Consider the following 16,016-nt stretch of genomic DNA (forward strand, 5'->3'; position numbering starts at 1 on the left):
GGGAGAGGTCCCCCTCCCCGGTCCCCTCGACCGACGGTACCAGCCTCGGCTGGTACCAGCGGTTTTGACGTGCCGCGAGGACGCTCACCGGTCTCACGGCGAAAGCGAGCTCTGCAGGTCACCTGACCGCCGCTCCCACAGGGACCGGGCGGATACGGTGACCAGCAGCAGCTCGTCTGACGCACAGGGACCGGAGGGTCGACGTGCTCCAGATGGTCGAGCCGCTCGCCACAGGTGAGCGGCACGGCCAGGCCTGCAGATCGATCCCCACCGCGGGTTGGTGATCGGCTGCAGCCCCCCACGTACGCTGGTCCTGCCAGCGAGCGGGGGGGGGAGCGTCAGGTCTGTCTCTCCACTACCTTCAACTTCCTCGGGCTACACCGGGAAGAGCGAGGTAGCTAGGAGTGATGGTGAGAGGTGCGCCGCTCACGATCCCGTCACGACGCCGCACGTGCCACGTATGGTCTTAGGACCAACCAGGACGTACGCGCAAGTGATTGGAGGCGACCGTCAGTGGGGGAGAGCGGGGGTAGCGTCAGTTCTGTCTCTCCGATACCTTCAACTTCCTCGGCATACGCCAGGAAGAGCGAGGTATATAGGAGTGAATCGTGAGAGATGCGCCGCTCACGATCCCGTCACGACGCCGCACGTGCCAGGTTGGTCTTAGGACCAACCAGGACGTACGCGCAAGTGATTGGAGGCAACCGTCAGGGATCTGTTGCTGGTCCTTCTTCTGAAGGAGGAGGGTCCTGGGAGCTGCTCTTGTTGGAGGGACTGGACGGTCCTACTCCTCAAGACGCTGTAACTTCCGAGATTCAGAGTAACTTTACCCAGGTTATTGCACTGATTCGTCAGCACAACGACCGGGGGGAAGGATCGCCGCTCCCACCAGCAGAGCCCATGTCTCTGCTCGAGTCGTTTTGGGGCCCGAGAGGGAACCCAAACCGACGGTGGGTATGCCGCGATCGGAGCTTGCCGATTTCTGTCTTGAACCAGAAGTCTCTCGTCTCCGGACAAGAAGGCTCTCTCAGTCCTGGCCGGTCGATCAAGCTACTTCCACCTCCTCTACTGCGACAGCGGCGTTTCTACGTGTCTTCGGACACGTATTTAAATACTCCTTTTCGTCCTCCTGAGAGGTTTCGACCTCGACGAGGACTGGAATGAGTCCGGAGGACGGTATCGGCTCTCTCCTGTCATGGTGTCGATCAGCCCCACCCAGACGACGTTCACAGTGGCGGCAGACCCTTACCTACAGTGAGAGTTCGTAACCCTCCTCGGGGTGGAAAACGTTTTCTCCTGACGATACGTTTTCCCAGACTCTGAGAGGCCATCGCCGCAAGGCGATGGCTGCTCCTACTCTTCTCCAACTGCTAGTTCCACTGGGAAGGCGAGCGAGTATCCAATTCCTCCCCCATTCCCTCTCTCCTTACGGCTACGAGGGAAAGGGGAAGGATCCTACAGAGATTTCTCTGTAGGATCCCACGTTGGGGACTGCGCTACCAGGGGGGACCTTCGGGTCCTACCTGACGTAAGCCCCGGTCGTTGAGGAGGGATCCTGCCCCATTCTCGATTTCTACGGGAATCGAGAGGACCACCAGCCGATATCGTTTGACGAATTCGGTGGGGGTGGGGGGTTTCGCAGACTGCTTAGAATTCTACGGAATTTCTAGCGCATTCAGAGTGTTAGAGTTTCTTACGATCTCCAAACACTTAGGCGAGACCACGGTCCAAAGTGAGCGAGACGGAATCCCCGATATGTTACACGATAATCGGGAACCTCGCCTATGCTCGAATTCCTGAATTTTCTAGCATTAGGAAGAAGACTGCTGGCTGAAAGAAGACTATCTCACAGTAGGCGACCAACCTGGAATAGAGAAGAACGGACGGGAATATCCAGTTTGGCTGGAACTATCGTCTTAGTATTCTGTTCACCATTGAAGCTTTCCTTCGAGGAAGACTTCTCCTTCACTCTCTTTAATAGAGAACGAAGGTGGTCGATCTCCAATCCTTATTTTGTTTTCTTGAAGGAAAGAATTTAGGATGGAGATCGTTGTTCAGAATCCTACAAATATACTACGTATATTAACCTCGCGACATGATTCTGCTAAGCAGTTGAATGGTCCGAGGGGTAGGCGCATATCCTAGTTATTCTACGGATTGCGACTTAGACGAAAAGTATTCTAATTGAACTGCAACCCGGGTTGCCTGCAACCTCCCAGGAGTTTCCAGTTTCAATTTTATATACTTATGGTGTTGTCACAACAACACCATTTAAGCTTTTATATTTACCGAAATTCGTTTCGCTTAAATATAATTGCTCGAGCATATCTTTTTATGCTCGGTGGTTCTAGCCGAACGCATTCCTTCCGGCTGGGGAAAGGATTACTTGGCAACTCAGGGATGACGAGTCAGCGACAGCTACTGCGTATTGAATTGCCCGAGGCATTTCAGTATCAGCTGCTGCTTTGAGATAGACGGTTGTTTATGTCTTTCTCACCTGCTTTGATTGAATAACAACCGTATCTCTGCCCAACAATCACGGACTTAAGTCTCTGATTAACGGGGATTCTCGCATACATGAATGACCATCTACTGCTGAGAAACGCTAGTATTCATCGTCTTCGGTATTGCGAGAATTTTAAACAGAGATATCTATTCGACTCTCATCTTCTGTTTACCGCACGGTAACAGAATTCTGTAATAGTCTTCTTGCTGCATCGTATCCCGATAATGCGAATGATTTTTGCGGAATCTGAGTTTGTCCTCAAAATATCTTGTATTCGGAGGTGTATAATTGTTCATTGTTCACCCCGGATTAGCAGATGTAGTTGAAAGACATCGCCTACTCCCACACCTGCCAGCTCTACTTCCCAACGTTCAGCCATGAGAAGCAGTTCTTCAAGCGGCTCTCCCCTGTGTTTCATTACTGAAGAACGCCCACCCGCTTTCATTGCACAACGGACAGCAATGAAATGGCGGTTAGCGTTTTCAGTCATTTGTAAGCACAGGTTTAGAATCTTGAGATTCCTTCTCTCGATTCAGCTGGAAGACGTAGGTTGCATTCATTGCCTACCTTCGTCTTCAACGTCATATAGTGTTGTTTCTCCTTAAGCTGAGATTCAACGTCTATGAGATTTTCTTGCCATCAGGGACCTCGGTCTTTTGAAGGCAATTGACTTTCGCCTTTTGAGCTTATGCATTAAGAGAATCATCGCCGCGTCGTCCGGCATCGGTGACTAACAAATATTTTATTTGTTTGGTCTCTCAGCATAACTCTTTAAAGGGCGAAGGTCACGTGACTTACCCGGATGCTTGGACAACTTGCCTCTACTGATTCCGAACCAGTCAGTCGGCAGCTGTCAGAGCGCCCGAGTCAGTTACGAACTATGCTGACTTAGTTCGGTTGTTCCAGAGCAATCATTACTTCGTCTTAATAGCTTGTCAGTATGAGTACTGTACATAACCAAAGTCGAGAAGAGGGATAGGTCATACGACTATTCCCTTCTTTTCGTCTTAGGTAACTGCATGACTTCTCTTGAGAAGTCAAGCACAAAGGGATGGGGATTTGTGACGCTCGATTTCGTACCGATCTTCGTAGCGAAGACTCAGAACCCTTCGGTAACTGACGATTGGTTCGAGTCCTTCACAATACCCTCCCTAATGGACGTCCACGCGGCCTCCGATACGAAGGCTATGCTGCTTTGTCCTGTGAAGTGCGACGGAGCTGTCTGAAGAAACTCGACACCCAGGATGAGTGTGAACGCCTCTTCATCATTCTCTCGCGTTCCGCAAGAACTTCTCCGTGGCGCAGGTAATGAAGGCAGGCGCCTGGTCCAACCGGACCGCATGCACCTCCTTCTACACCTTCACGATATTGCCCACAGTTCCTTGGATCTTTTTTCCTTGGGAACCGTGGTGGTTGCTCAACACGTTGTGTAGTTAACCCAGACCCTCGCAGGCTGAACAGTATCGAGTCCTGGTGTGACCGTAAGAATGGATGAGGAATGAGAGTGTGACTGGCTCCTCTTCCCATCTTTTTCTTCCCTCTACCTTTGGGTAGAGGGACACGGTCGTCACCCTGCTGGGTAAGGACGAGATGCAGGTGAGCTACTCAATAGAGCACCATCCTATCCCCCTTTCAGTAGGGATAGGAGTAAATATCCACCACTCCTCCAACAAGGGGGAGGGGGGGAAGTGGATGCCAAATTGAGACAACCCATCATTTTATGATTGTCTCTTGCAAACAGGAACAAGTTCTTGCTTGCTGGTACGAAGAGATACGCTTGCCTCTCTCTTAGTACTTGGCCCAGAGGTCTGACCATTGATCCTGCGGTGCACACCCCGATCAATCGGACAGAGGTTTGGATCCCTCCCTTGCTCTTACGACCAGGGAGGCACTCCAGGGTTGGACGAACACCAGTCTGTTCACCAAAAAGACTCAGATTCCTCCCACCAAGAAGTGAGTCTTCCTATTGTTAAAGGAACGAGGGTTTGTATTTACGTATCGGAAAACAAATGACAATTTGTCGCAGAAATTGCATTTTTCCTAACTATACAAACCTGAGGTCCTTTACATATAGTCCCACCTCATGCCACCCCTCACTCTGCAACTTTTTGCATGGGCCTAAAGCAAAAGTGATTCTTCACCTCTCGGGCGCGCGGGCGCGCGCACGATCGGACAAGCAGTTAACTACCGTTCTCCCCTTGTTCGAAGCTTACGACCGTCCCAGCTGCCGCTAGTTACCTTCCTATTGTTAAAGGACCTCAGGTTTGTATAGTTAGGAAAAATGCAATTTTCGACAAATTGTCATTTTAAAATAGAAACCTCATTGAAAGGAAAACACCATTCATGTTTAATATATTTTAAGTGTATGAGTGTGTTTGAGTGATATGCATGAGTGTTATGCATTATTTGCATGTCTGTGTGAGTTTCTAATATTGTAACTTGTCTCAGTAAGAAGAAAGATTTACATCTTCATTGCTATGACAGCACTTAATAGTCTTCTCCCCATTACAGGGCCACATGACCAAAATTTCATACATTCATCATTTTGTACATGAACTTCCCTGCCAGATATATACTTAGCTTTAGTCTCCGACGTTCCGACAGAATTTCAAATCTCGCGGCACACGCGACAGGTAGGTCAGGTGGTCTACCTTACCCGCCGCTGGGTGGCGGGCGTATGAACCAATCTATCTCTCCAGCCAGATTTTTTTCTGTCGCTGAAGCGATAACAACTGTTGTCGTTTCATTCCGATATATTCTTCATTTCTCGCTTGCCTGGAGATTGATTTGGACATTTTGGTGACGTATTCGCTCTATTTTGGCTTGGCATACGCTGATTGTGGACCGTTATTGACTTTGCGCTGGATTTTCCTGTAGAATGTCTGATTTTGATTCTGTTTCCAAAACTCTGGTTTTGTTTAGAGTATGTTTGACCGATGGATGTAAGGTGAGGTTACCGAAAGCTGCGGTTGACCCTCACACTTTCTGTGTTAAATGTAGGGGGAATGAATGTTCGTTTAGTAACCCGTGTCAAGAGTGTGAGGTTTTTGAACGAAGATGATATAAGGCTCTTTCTTCTTATATTAGGAAACTAGAAAGGGATAGGGTACGTAAAGCTTCTTCAAGGAGTTCGAGCAGGTCGAGAATGAGTGAGAATGAAACTAACATTAATGTAGTTTTAGAACCTTCCTCCCAGGTCTCAGCTCCTGCTCCCCGCACCGAAGCCGTAGATTCGTCTTCGGAGGCGGCGGCCTCAAAAGCTTCCTGGTTTCTCAGTAAGACAAGAATCTTCGTACTGATCAAGGTAAGAGTGTCAGTGATGATAAGTGCAGTGTACCCAGTGATGTGGGAGGGTGCGTCTGACTGGCTCCTTAGTGCCTCCAGGCCTAGACCTCTTCCAGACTCCCAGTTCCAGTGGAGGAGGAAAGTCGAAAGCCGCAGGAGGGCTAGGGAGAGCCCCCACCGGTCAGGCGTCCCCTCGGCAGATCCTGAAGTTTCGCTCCCAGGCTGCCTTGGATCGTAAGAAGAAGAATATTCTTCGTCAGTGTTTTTCGTCATCCTCTTCTCCTTCGCCGAAGCGTGGTTTGGAGCTCTAAGGAGGCGTCACGCCCATTGAAGAGGGCTGCGGAGGCTCCCTTCAGTACGTTAGCGTCCAACCCAGAAGACTTTTCTGATGTAGCTTCCTTGCAAGCAAAGAAGCCTAGGAGAGCCAGTGATCGCCCTCCTTCTCCCGCTCCTCGCGCTGAGCTTGCTTCGGAAGAAGATCCTGGGGCTACTCTCTTCTTCGAGGTGCTACCGGGCCTACAAGCTCAGATCACAGCCTTGGCGGACTCCTTGGCATCGAGATCGCGTAGAAGGAAGGATTTGTCTCTCCCTATCAAGAGATCGAGGCGCGTTTCGTCGAAGAGCGCTCTCCTTGTAATCGGCGATCTCCTTCTTTTGAGGATACTTCTACACATCGTAACATTTCACGAGAGGAACACCACTCCCGCTCGGAGGTGTCGAGACGCCATTCGACGGATAGGCGCTCCTTGGACTATGAAGATATTTCCCCAGATCGGATTCCTGCCTCGGGTAGACGCTCAGCCCTTCTGTTTCTCCTTCTTCTAGAGTTCGGGCAAGAAGAGAGAGTCGCTCAGATCATAGAAGACTTATTTCGTCGTCTCCGTCTCATCTTTCTTCTCCTCGCCTTCTCAGAGAACCTAGGGAATGCCCTTCTGAAAGTAGGCGCACTTCTCCTTCCGACTACTGTCGTCGGGCGTCGGAATAACGTGACTGTAGCGCTCATCGCATGGAGTTCGCTCCTCCCCTGTAAGACATCAAGAGTCTAGTAGGAGCCCTGCTCCTGGTAAGCGTCCTTCTTTTAGTAGCTGTTCTCCTGGAGAAAGACGCCTTGATCCTCGTTTGCTTCGTTCTCCTAGTAGGCGCTCTTTGTTCTCGAGACTCCCTACTCCTGATCGGTCTCCTCTTGCTATAAAGTCAGGAACGCCTCAAGCGCCCTGCTTCTGTTAGGGCGTCGGAGCCTTACAGAACGTTCTCCCCCTTGGTAAGGACCAAGATCTCGCCGAACGCCCTGTTCCGTTTAAGCGCTCGGAGCCATAGCAGCCGCTCGAATCCCGCCTTCGTAGGCATCAACCGAGCCTCTCAAGCGCCCTGCTCCTGAAAGGCGCCCTATTTTTAGCAACGTTTCGCCGCTTGGTAGGCGCCAGGATTCCCCTAAGCGCCCTGTGACAGATAGGCGCTCGGCGCCTGGTAGCCGCTCTCCTCACGATCGGCGCCAGGATTTTAGTAGGCGCTCTCCCTCTCGTAGTTTCCCTAGGGATAGACGTGGTCTTTCTAGGGAAAGGAGTCCTTCCTCTTTTGCTGTTAAGAGTTAGTCTGCATTTAGGAAGGAATGCGAGTTTAGACAAGAAATTTCGGATAAGCGTCCTTCTTTTACGACTCGTCGTTCTCCTGTACGCCTCTCTACTTTGGAATCTTCTCCTCATTCAAGACGTTTGTCTCCTTCATCGCACTGTACCCCAGCTAGGAAATCATCTAAGGATTCTCATAAGGATCCTCATCCCCGTTCTCCTCTTCAAGAAGACCAGGAAGCCTCTGAGGAAGAACTAATATATCGGCAACAGTTTCTTCGTACAAGAAGCTCACAGAGTTTCTCCTTCAGGAGTTCGGAGAGTCTTTGAGCCCTACTGCTCCTCCTTCTCCACACTCGTTGTTCTCCACAGCGAAAGCAACGAAAGGATCTTCGTGTGTGAGAATGAAACCGACTCTTTCTATGAAGAAAGCGCTCAAGAGTTTCGGTTCATGGATGCGTACTAAAGAAGAAGCGGGGAAAACTATGTTTGCCTTCCCTCCGTCGAAGCTTTCAGGACGGACAGGATTTTGGTATGAGAACAGGAGAACCCTTGGGACTGGGCCTTCCGTCTTCAGCTGACGCAGATTTTTCGGCACTAGTAGACGCCACTAGAAGATCAGCTTTGAATTCGGCCAAAACTACGTGGGCAATGAATGAAATAGATCACATTCTAAAAGGCATTTTTAGAGTCTTGGAAGTTTTTCAACTTTCTCGATTGGTCCCTCGGAGTCCTAGCCAGAAAACTCAAGGACCGGACACGTTTTCTCCGGAGGATTTGAATTGTGTCTTATCCTGTATGGATAAATCGGTGAGGGATGGGGCCAGCGAAATAGCTTCACTGTTTGGAGCAGGGGTCTTGAAGAAAAGATCAGTATTTGCTCATTTTTAACAAAGTCTCTCACATGCTCAGAGATCGTCTTTGCTTTTGCCCCTCTCTCTACGCAGCTGTTTCCTAAACACCTGGTTCAAGACATTTCGAAGGCTCTCTCTGCCAAAGCTACGCAGGACCTTCTAGCGCAGTCTGCAAGGAAGCCGCGCCCTACCTTCCAGACTAAGATGAAGAAAGCTAAGCCGACCTCTCAGGAACCCTTTCGAGGGGCTTCTACCTCTAGATCCTCTTCGTTCAGAGGTCGGAAACCAAATAGAAGAGGGAGGACTTTTACGAAGTCAATCAAAACCTCCCCAAGTAAGACTCAAGTCCTTCAGACAACTGTAGGCGCCAGGCTTTTACAGTTTGCAGAAGTCTGGGCCCAGAAAGACGCAGATGCCTGGACCCTGTCAATTTTGAGGAAGGGCTATCTCATCCCGTTCTCTTCGAGGCCTCCCTTGACGAATACCCCGAGGGAGTTGACGGCCAGATACAGGGACCCCATCATGAATCAAGCCCTCCGACTAGCGGTAGATCAGATGCTGGAAAAGGAGGCGATCGAACTAGTGGCAGATCATCTTTCGGCAGGCTTTTACAACCGCCTGTTCCTAGTTCCGAAATCCTCAGGGGGATGGAGACCGGTGTTTGGATGTAAGCGCCCTGAACTTCTTCGTCGAAAAGAAGAAGTTCACGATGGAGACCACTGCCTCGGTGTTAGCAGCACTCCGTCCAGGGGACTGGATGGTGTCCTTGGACTTACAGGACGCTTACTTCCACGTACCAATCCATCCTTCCTCGAGGAAGTTTCTAAGATTCATGATGGGGGGAAGAATCTTCCAATTCAGGGGGCCCTCCCTGTGTTTTGGCCTCTCCACGGTCCCCCAAGTCCTTTACGGCCATCATGAGGAATGTGGCACAATGGCTTCACACCTAGAGGGGTGAGGATTTCGCTCTATCTCGACGATTGGCTTATAAGGGCCAGTTCCAGAGATCTTTGTCTGAAGGACTTGAAAAGAAAACCTGGATTTGACTTATTCCTTAGGACTTCTGGTCAATCTGCAGAAGTCAAGTCTGATTCCCGCTCAAGAGTGCGTTTATCTGGGGATCCAGATGAACTCTCTGAGTTTTTCGGGCTTTTCCGTCACAGGAGAGGATAGCCCGGGGACTCGAAAAAGTAACAACCTTCTTAGGGAAAGAAGTATGCACAGTGAGGGAGTGGATGAGTCTGCTGGGGACGCTCTCCTCACTGGAGCAATTTGTTTCCCTAGGAAGATTGCACCTGAGACCGCTCCAATTCTTTTCTTCATCGAATTGGAGTCGTCCTTCTCAGGATTTGAAGTTCTCCTGTCAATGTCTCTTCAAATCAAGGAGGAGTTAGCATGGTGGGCGGATCCCAACAAGTTCTCGCAGGGACTGCCTCTTCAATCCCAGAACCCCAGCCTGGTGTTGTTCTCCGATGCGTCGGAAACAGGTTGGGGGGCGACTCTGGGAACCAAGGAGGTGTCAGGAACCTGGGTGGGGGACCAGTCGTCCTGGCACATCAACAGGAAAGAACTAATAGCCGTGTGGCTTGCTCTAAGGAGTTCGAGTCAGATGTGACAGGAGCAGTTGTGCAAATAAACTCGGACAACACCACGGCTATGGCATACATCAGGAAACAGGGGGGGACGCATCCTTCTCTCTGTACGAAACAGCAAGAGATCTTCTTCTGTGGACAGAAGAAAGGGGGATAAAACTTCTCACCCAGATTCGTACAGGGAGAAAAGGAATGTAAGGGCAGATCTTCCTCAGCAGAAAGATCAGGTCCTTCCCACGAGTGGACTCTGCACCAAGATGTTTGCCAGAGCCTTTGGAAGTTGTGGGGCAGGCCTCTCTTAGACCTGTTTGCAACTTCAAAGAACAAAAGACTGGATTCTGTATTGCTCGCCCATCTCGGATCCAGGAGCAATAGGGATAGACGCTCTCCTACTCGATTGGAAAGGACTCGATGTATACGCGTTTCCCCCTTCAAGATTCTGGGGTTGACTTTAAAAAAGTTCGCAGAGTCAGATTCCGCGAGGATGATTTTGATAGCTCCCTTTTGCCAGCACAAGATTGGTTCACAGAGGTGCTGGAATGGCTAGTGGATTTTCCAAGATCGCTTCCTCTAAGGAGCGATCTACTCAGACAGCCCCACTTCGACAGGTACCACAAAAACCTCCCTGCTCTCAGTCTGACTGGCTTCAGACTGTCCAGAACTGGTCAGAGCGAAAGGCTTTTCGTCAGCAGCTGCTAAGGCAATCGCTAGAGCGAGGAGGTCTTCCACCTTACGAGTGTACCAGTCGAAGTGGGATGTCTTCAGAAGATGGTGCAAGAGGAATAACGTTTCCCTCTTCCAGTACCTCTGTGAATCAAATTGCAGACTTCTTTTTATTTTAATTTTTTTAAGACAAGAATGTGGCTTAGTCGTTTCGACGATTAAAGGCTATCGTAGTATGTTGGCGAATGTCTTCAGGCACAGGGGCCTCAACTTATCTGAAGATAAGGACCTACAGGACCTTATTAGGTCTTTTGATACAACGAAAATGCAGTCTCCTAAGACACCTAGCTGGAATTTGGATGTAGTCCTTCAATTCCTTGGGTCCTCTAGGTTTGAACCCCCTAATTCAGCCTCATTCAGAGACCTTACCAGGAAGACTCTGTTTTTGATGGCTCTAGCTTCCGCCAGAAGAGTGAGTGAGCTTCAGGCGATTGATGGTAATGTGGGTTTTAAGGAGGACTCTCTCATTTGCTCTTTCCTTCCTGGTTTTCTTGCAAAGAATGAGAACCCATCAAGTCCATGGCCCAAGAACTTCGAGATTCGTGGGTTATCTTCTTTGGCAGGAGAAGAACCCGAGAGAACTCTTTGCCCAGTGAGAATGGTGAAATACTACCTTAGAGAAAAGAGCAACTGAAAGCCAACCGAGAGGTCCTGTGTGTTCAGTAAAAGAGCCTACCGCGTCCTTATTGTCGAAGAACGCATTGTCCTTCTTCTTGAGAAGCCTCATCAAAGAAGCACACGGATCCTGCAGAGAAGAACATCTTAGGCTTCTTAAAGTGAAAGCACACGAAGTAAGAGCCATAGCAACTTCTCTTGCTTTCAACAAGAATATGTCCGTGCGAAATCTGATGGAGACAACATTCTGGAGATGTCAGTCAGTGTTCGCGAACCACTACTTACGTGATGTGAGAATCACTTACGAAAAATGCTTCGCCTTGGGCCCGTACGTATCTGCGGATTCAGTGCTGTTTAGTAGTATAAATTTTTCCCCCTTGTATTTGTTGTTGTTGGTTGCCTTAAAGAGGATGCATGAAGGCATCTCTTTAGGTCGTAATACTAATCTTTAGTAGTTTGGTTAGGTGGTCTGATGAGTGTGGCTCCTTGCAGTAGTAGTGGTTAGGACCTGTTAAGATAGGGACGAACTCCCTTTAACAGGATCCGACTTGGATTCTACCACACAAAGGGATCACATATCCCAGTGGTAGATCCGAGAGTCTTTCAGCATCAGGTCACGTCCTAGCTGTAGCTCTCCAGGCAACGCAGACTCAGAGACAGTATCAATGAAGTCTTCTGCCTGAACAGGTAAGAACCAAGGTTATTTATATCCTACAACATCAGTTGTTTCTTATCTCTCCTTATTACTTTAGCTGTCTCTTACCCTCCACCAAGGGTGCCAATCTGCTAAGTATATATCTGGCAGGGAAGTTCATGTACAAAAATGATATTGTTAAACTACAATAAAGTTTTGTACATACTTACCTGGCAGATATATACTTAGCTTTAGTCTCCGACGTTCCGACAGAATTTCAAATCTCGCGGCACACGCGACAGGTAGGTCAGGTGGTCTACCTTACCCGCCGCTGGGTGGCGGGCGTATGAACCAATCTATCTCTCCAGCCAGATTTTTTTCTTTCACCTGTCTCCTGAGGGGAGGCTGGGTGGGCCATTAGACGTATATATCTGCCAGGTAAGTATGTACAAAACTTTATTGTAGTTTAACAATATCATTTTTCAAAGCAGAATTATGAAGGTTGCAAAGTGTGAAAAAATACTTGGAAGTAAGAAAGCAAATGCAAGCAAAAATAGCTTTTCATTCAAGGCCACCTGTAGACTAGAGTAATAAGTTTGCTTTATCTAGACTTCCAAAAGGCATTTGACATAAATGGTGCTGCATAAAAAAATTAAAGTAAGGAATCCAGGTGTGAAGTGCTTAAAAAAATATAATTCTAACTTTATACAATGCACTAATTAGACCTCAGAGTATGCTGACATGCTAGGGCAAGGACTTAGAAAAATTGGAAGTACGTACAGACAAGATTAAAGGCTAATACTATTAATTAGAGGCCTTGGATACCAAAAGAGGCTAGAAAATGTCAGGTTTGGCTTTAAAAGAGCATCAATTTCGAGTTCATTGTATTATATAGAAATACTTAAGTTATTCACAGGTATAAATAAGATTGAATACATGAGTCTGTTCACTTAACTAAAAAAAAAAAGTTACAAAAACTGTGTGGAAACTGTAATAAAAGGACACTCAAAATTATTAATAATCCCACTGTGCTACCTTCTCAAATTCAGCACCTCTGGCTAAAGATGGTCAAGCATCTTTGCCTCATGTTATTTTTGCTTGATTCATTTTTGGTAGGGAGAGAATAACTAACCAATGTAACTGACAGGTGACTGCCCAGCCCACATGTTTGGGAAAGTATCAGTCAAATTAGGTTTTAATGACATTATCTTGGGTGGGATTACAAGGATATTGAACATCATCATGAACAAATGTATATATATCCAAATACATAGTTCAGTTCCTCATTGGATAAAAGGCCTCATTTATGCCATTGAGCTGCACTTTGCATAAAGTAAAGTGGTTTTAGTCTCATTTCATTTACTTTTCTTTGAGATTGTAATAATTATATTTTAGAAAATTCTTTAAACATAATACAGAACTAACCCATTTCTTCACTGTTTTTTGTGTTTTGATTGTAGTTTTTGATTCTTTGATATATGTGTTATTAAATTTAGCAGGTTTGATACCAAGCATCATTTATGGAAATGAATTTATAGGATTTTTGGCACTTTTGCTCTTTTGCCAAATATGAGAACTTGGTACTGTAACACACTAATTGTTATTTTGAAGATTTGACTAACTAGACAAATGTGCTAGTGTATTATATTTGTCTCATTGTATTAACATCTAATTGTCTGTGTGTTTTTTAGTGTAAGGCGATCTCTCAGTGTTTGTTTAACCATAATGAAAGAGAATTCTTCAGTTCAGTTTTTTCCTCTGGTCTGGGGAATGATGCTATAATTTCTGCTGAAATGTTAATGACATCAATTATTTGCAGTAATAAGAATTATTTTTCTGGATTTCATCCCCTTTTTTACAATTTGAATGTATAGTTGAAAAATTTTCTTTGTTGTTTTATATTTACCTAAACACGACTTTGTGAATTTACCTTTTCTTTGTATGATTCATTTGTTTGAGAAAAGTAACTTTTTATTCACTTATCATTTAATCAGTCAGATTGGTTAAGCAAATATTGAGTACTAATGACTTATGATCTGTCTGGTTTGATTCTAACACATGGCTCTCTACTCACATCTTGTTTACATGATTGATCCTGGCTATTATGGCTGCTGTTGCCTCTCACGTGACTGATCCATCGTTCACTTGGTCTGCTGCGCTGCTCAATTGACTGTTGCTGTGGCTCTTTTTTTTTTTTTTCATGCCATCTCCTCTATAGTGCCAGTAACAAAAGATATCACCACTCCTGGAGGAAGCTCTATCACAGTGTCCTCCTTCTCATTTCCTCCACCATCTTGTAAAGACACTAGTGTTCCTACTCATTCTACTCTCTCCAACTGTATATCACCTCTTTCAGCACTCCCTGCCACTACTGGCCCATCTGGGTCATCTCTGACATTGATGTTGAAATCTAACTCAAACCATGGCTTAGACACTCACCCTTCCGTATCCATTCCGTCGACTTCCACCACACCCACGAACACTCGTTCCCCTTTGGGTTTAGCCAGTACAATTGTGTCTTCACAAAGTGACACTCCTTTGGCACCCTCATCATGTGCCTCTCTTGCATCTCCCTCCAGTTCATCCATTGTGTCATCCTCTCTCACTATGACATCCATTACTTGCACCAACAGTACGTCACACGTTCCCTCCACTACTGCCTTGATGTGCTCTTCAATGACTCCATCCATCATTTCCTTATCCTCCTCATCCTCTTCCTCATCACTTACTGCAGTGGCAGCATCTCTGAGCAGTCTCATCAATTCAGATATCACTGCATTTCCCTTACTCGCTGTTTCTGATACTACGTGCATAATTCCTTCTTCATCTTTGAAAATGCTTAAAACATCATCTGTTTCCGCAGTATCCTTCCCTTTCTCTACGTCAGCCAGTGTTGTCGCTTCTTCATGCTGCACTATTGTCCCCTCATATACCTCATCCATCACCACCACCACAGCCCCCTCTTCATCCTCCTTCTCCACCTCCTATGCCACAAGTCGAGCGCTAGACTTCTCTGAATCTGATGCGCTTCGTGCAAGACTGGGCAGCATTGTGAGGTCATCTGCAGCTAGTCTTGCTGGTGGTGCTGATCTGCTTATGATTGAGTACAATGTTGCGTGTAAGTGTCCCACAACAATGCATGATATACTGTTAATGTTAGTTATACTAATTTGTGTCCGTCTTGTAGTTGTTAAAGCTAACTGCTTGCTACAGCCAAGCTTCTCTGTAAAAAAGGTGAGTAACTGAATATTTGAGTAGTTTCCAGACCTTATAGTTTATTTATATCTTTTGTACAATATGTATATTGTTCTAGGAGTAATAAAGCTGCAGTAGGGTTTACAGGCATGGAAATCATTATGTTTGCTTTGCAATAAGACTTTACATATTATAAGAATTTAAAGTGAAGTAGGAGGCCTCAGTAGTTCAATGATAAGGAAGGATGAATTTCTATGTGCTTGAGCTTGTATGGCTTTTTCTAGTTACTTCTTCCCTATAATCTGTTCCTGATTACCACCCAGTAAAAAAAGTTTGAATGAGTTTGAGGTACAGATTAAATAATAAGAAAAATTTTAATAAATTTAGTGAAATATAAATATATTTTATTGAAATTTATTTTGTCTTATGTATGCCTAAGAAAACATTAATTTGTCATAAATGTTTATTGTACCTACCTAACGTTTCAAAAAGAACATGATTGACCTTAAAAAAACATTAATTTTTCATTGCACCTAAGGTTTCCAAAAGAACATAATTGAGTTTCATATGTTTTAAACAGAATTGGTTAGTAATGAATTAGTATTTACTTATTCAACACTGCACTAATTTCAATACAAGTGTTATGCATTTTTGCTCAAAACTGACTGCATGTCACAAAAATTCCTCTGTATTGACAACTTGCACTTCATCTTAAGTTTACTGAATCATACAAACTTTATTTAAGTTTGCTCTGTCATAGAACATTTCATTCATTTTAATCAAGTAAGGCAAAGTAGTTGTGTGTATTTATATATGTGTACGTATAATGTATGCAAAATTACACAAGTACAGGAAATGTTTGAACTTTTTTAAGTAAACCCATTAATTATATGTAAGCCTATATTCATGTCCTATGAAGGTCTGAGGTTCACCATTCTTCTATCTGACAGACAAAAGAAAGCATTTTCACTACACCTGCATAGAGTTAAGCGCTGAATGAACTCTTAGGTCCCAGTGCTTGGTCTTCGGCCAAAATTCAGTATT

At 46.1% G+C, this 16,016-nt stretch overlaps 2 protein-coding genes across 4 annotated transcripts in view; one reads left to right on the forward strand and one right to left on the reverse strand.

Annotated features, from left to right (window-relative positions):
* The window catches only part of LOC135213323 (DENN domain-containing protein Crag-like), a 248,453-nt gene that overhangs the window by 151,448 nt on the left and 80,989 nt on the right, over positions 1 to 16,016 (reverse strand). The window lies entirely within an intron of this gene.
* Positions 1 to 16,016, forward strand: part of LOC135213068 (C-myc promoter-binding protein-like) — a 101,170-nt gene that overhangs the window by 59,350 nt on the left and 25,804 nt on the right. Inside the window, exon 19 of one of the 3 annotated variants that reach the window (XM_064246916.1) lies at positions 13,996 to 14,895. The exons of the other annotated variants lie outside the window; for them this stretch is intronic. Within the exon in view, the coding sequence (XP_064102986.1) occupies positions 13,996 to 14,895 (900 nt within the window). The remainder of the gene's footprint in view (positions 1 to 13,995; positions 14,896 to 16,016) is intronic. 3 annotated transcript variants of the gene reach the window in all.

The sequence above is a fragment of the Macrobrachium nipponense genome, chromosome 42 (assembly GCF_015104395.2).
Source record: "Macrobrachium nipponense isolate FS-2020 chromosome 42, ASM1510439v2, whole genome shotgun sequence".
NCBI classification, from domain to species: domain Eukaryota; kingdom Metazoa; phylum Arthropoda; class Malacostraca; order Decapoda; family Palaemonidae; genus Macrobrachium; species Macrobrachium nipponense.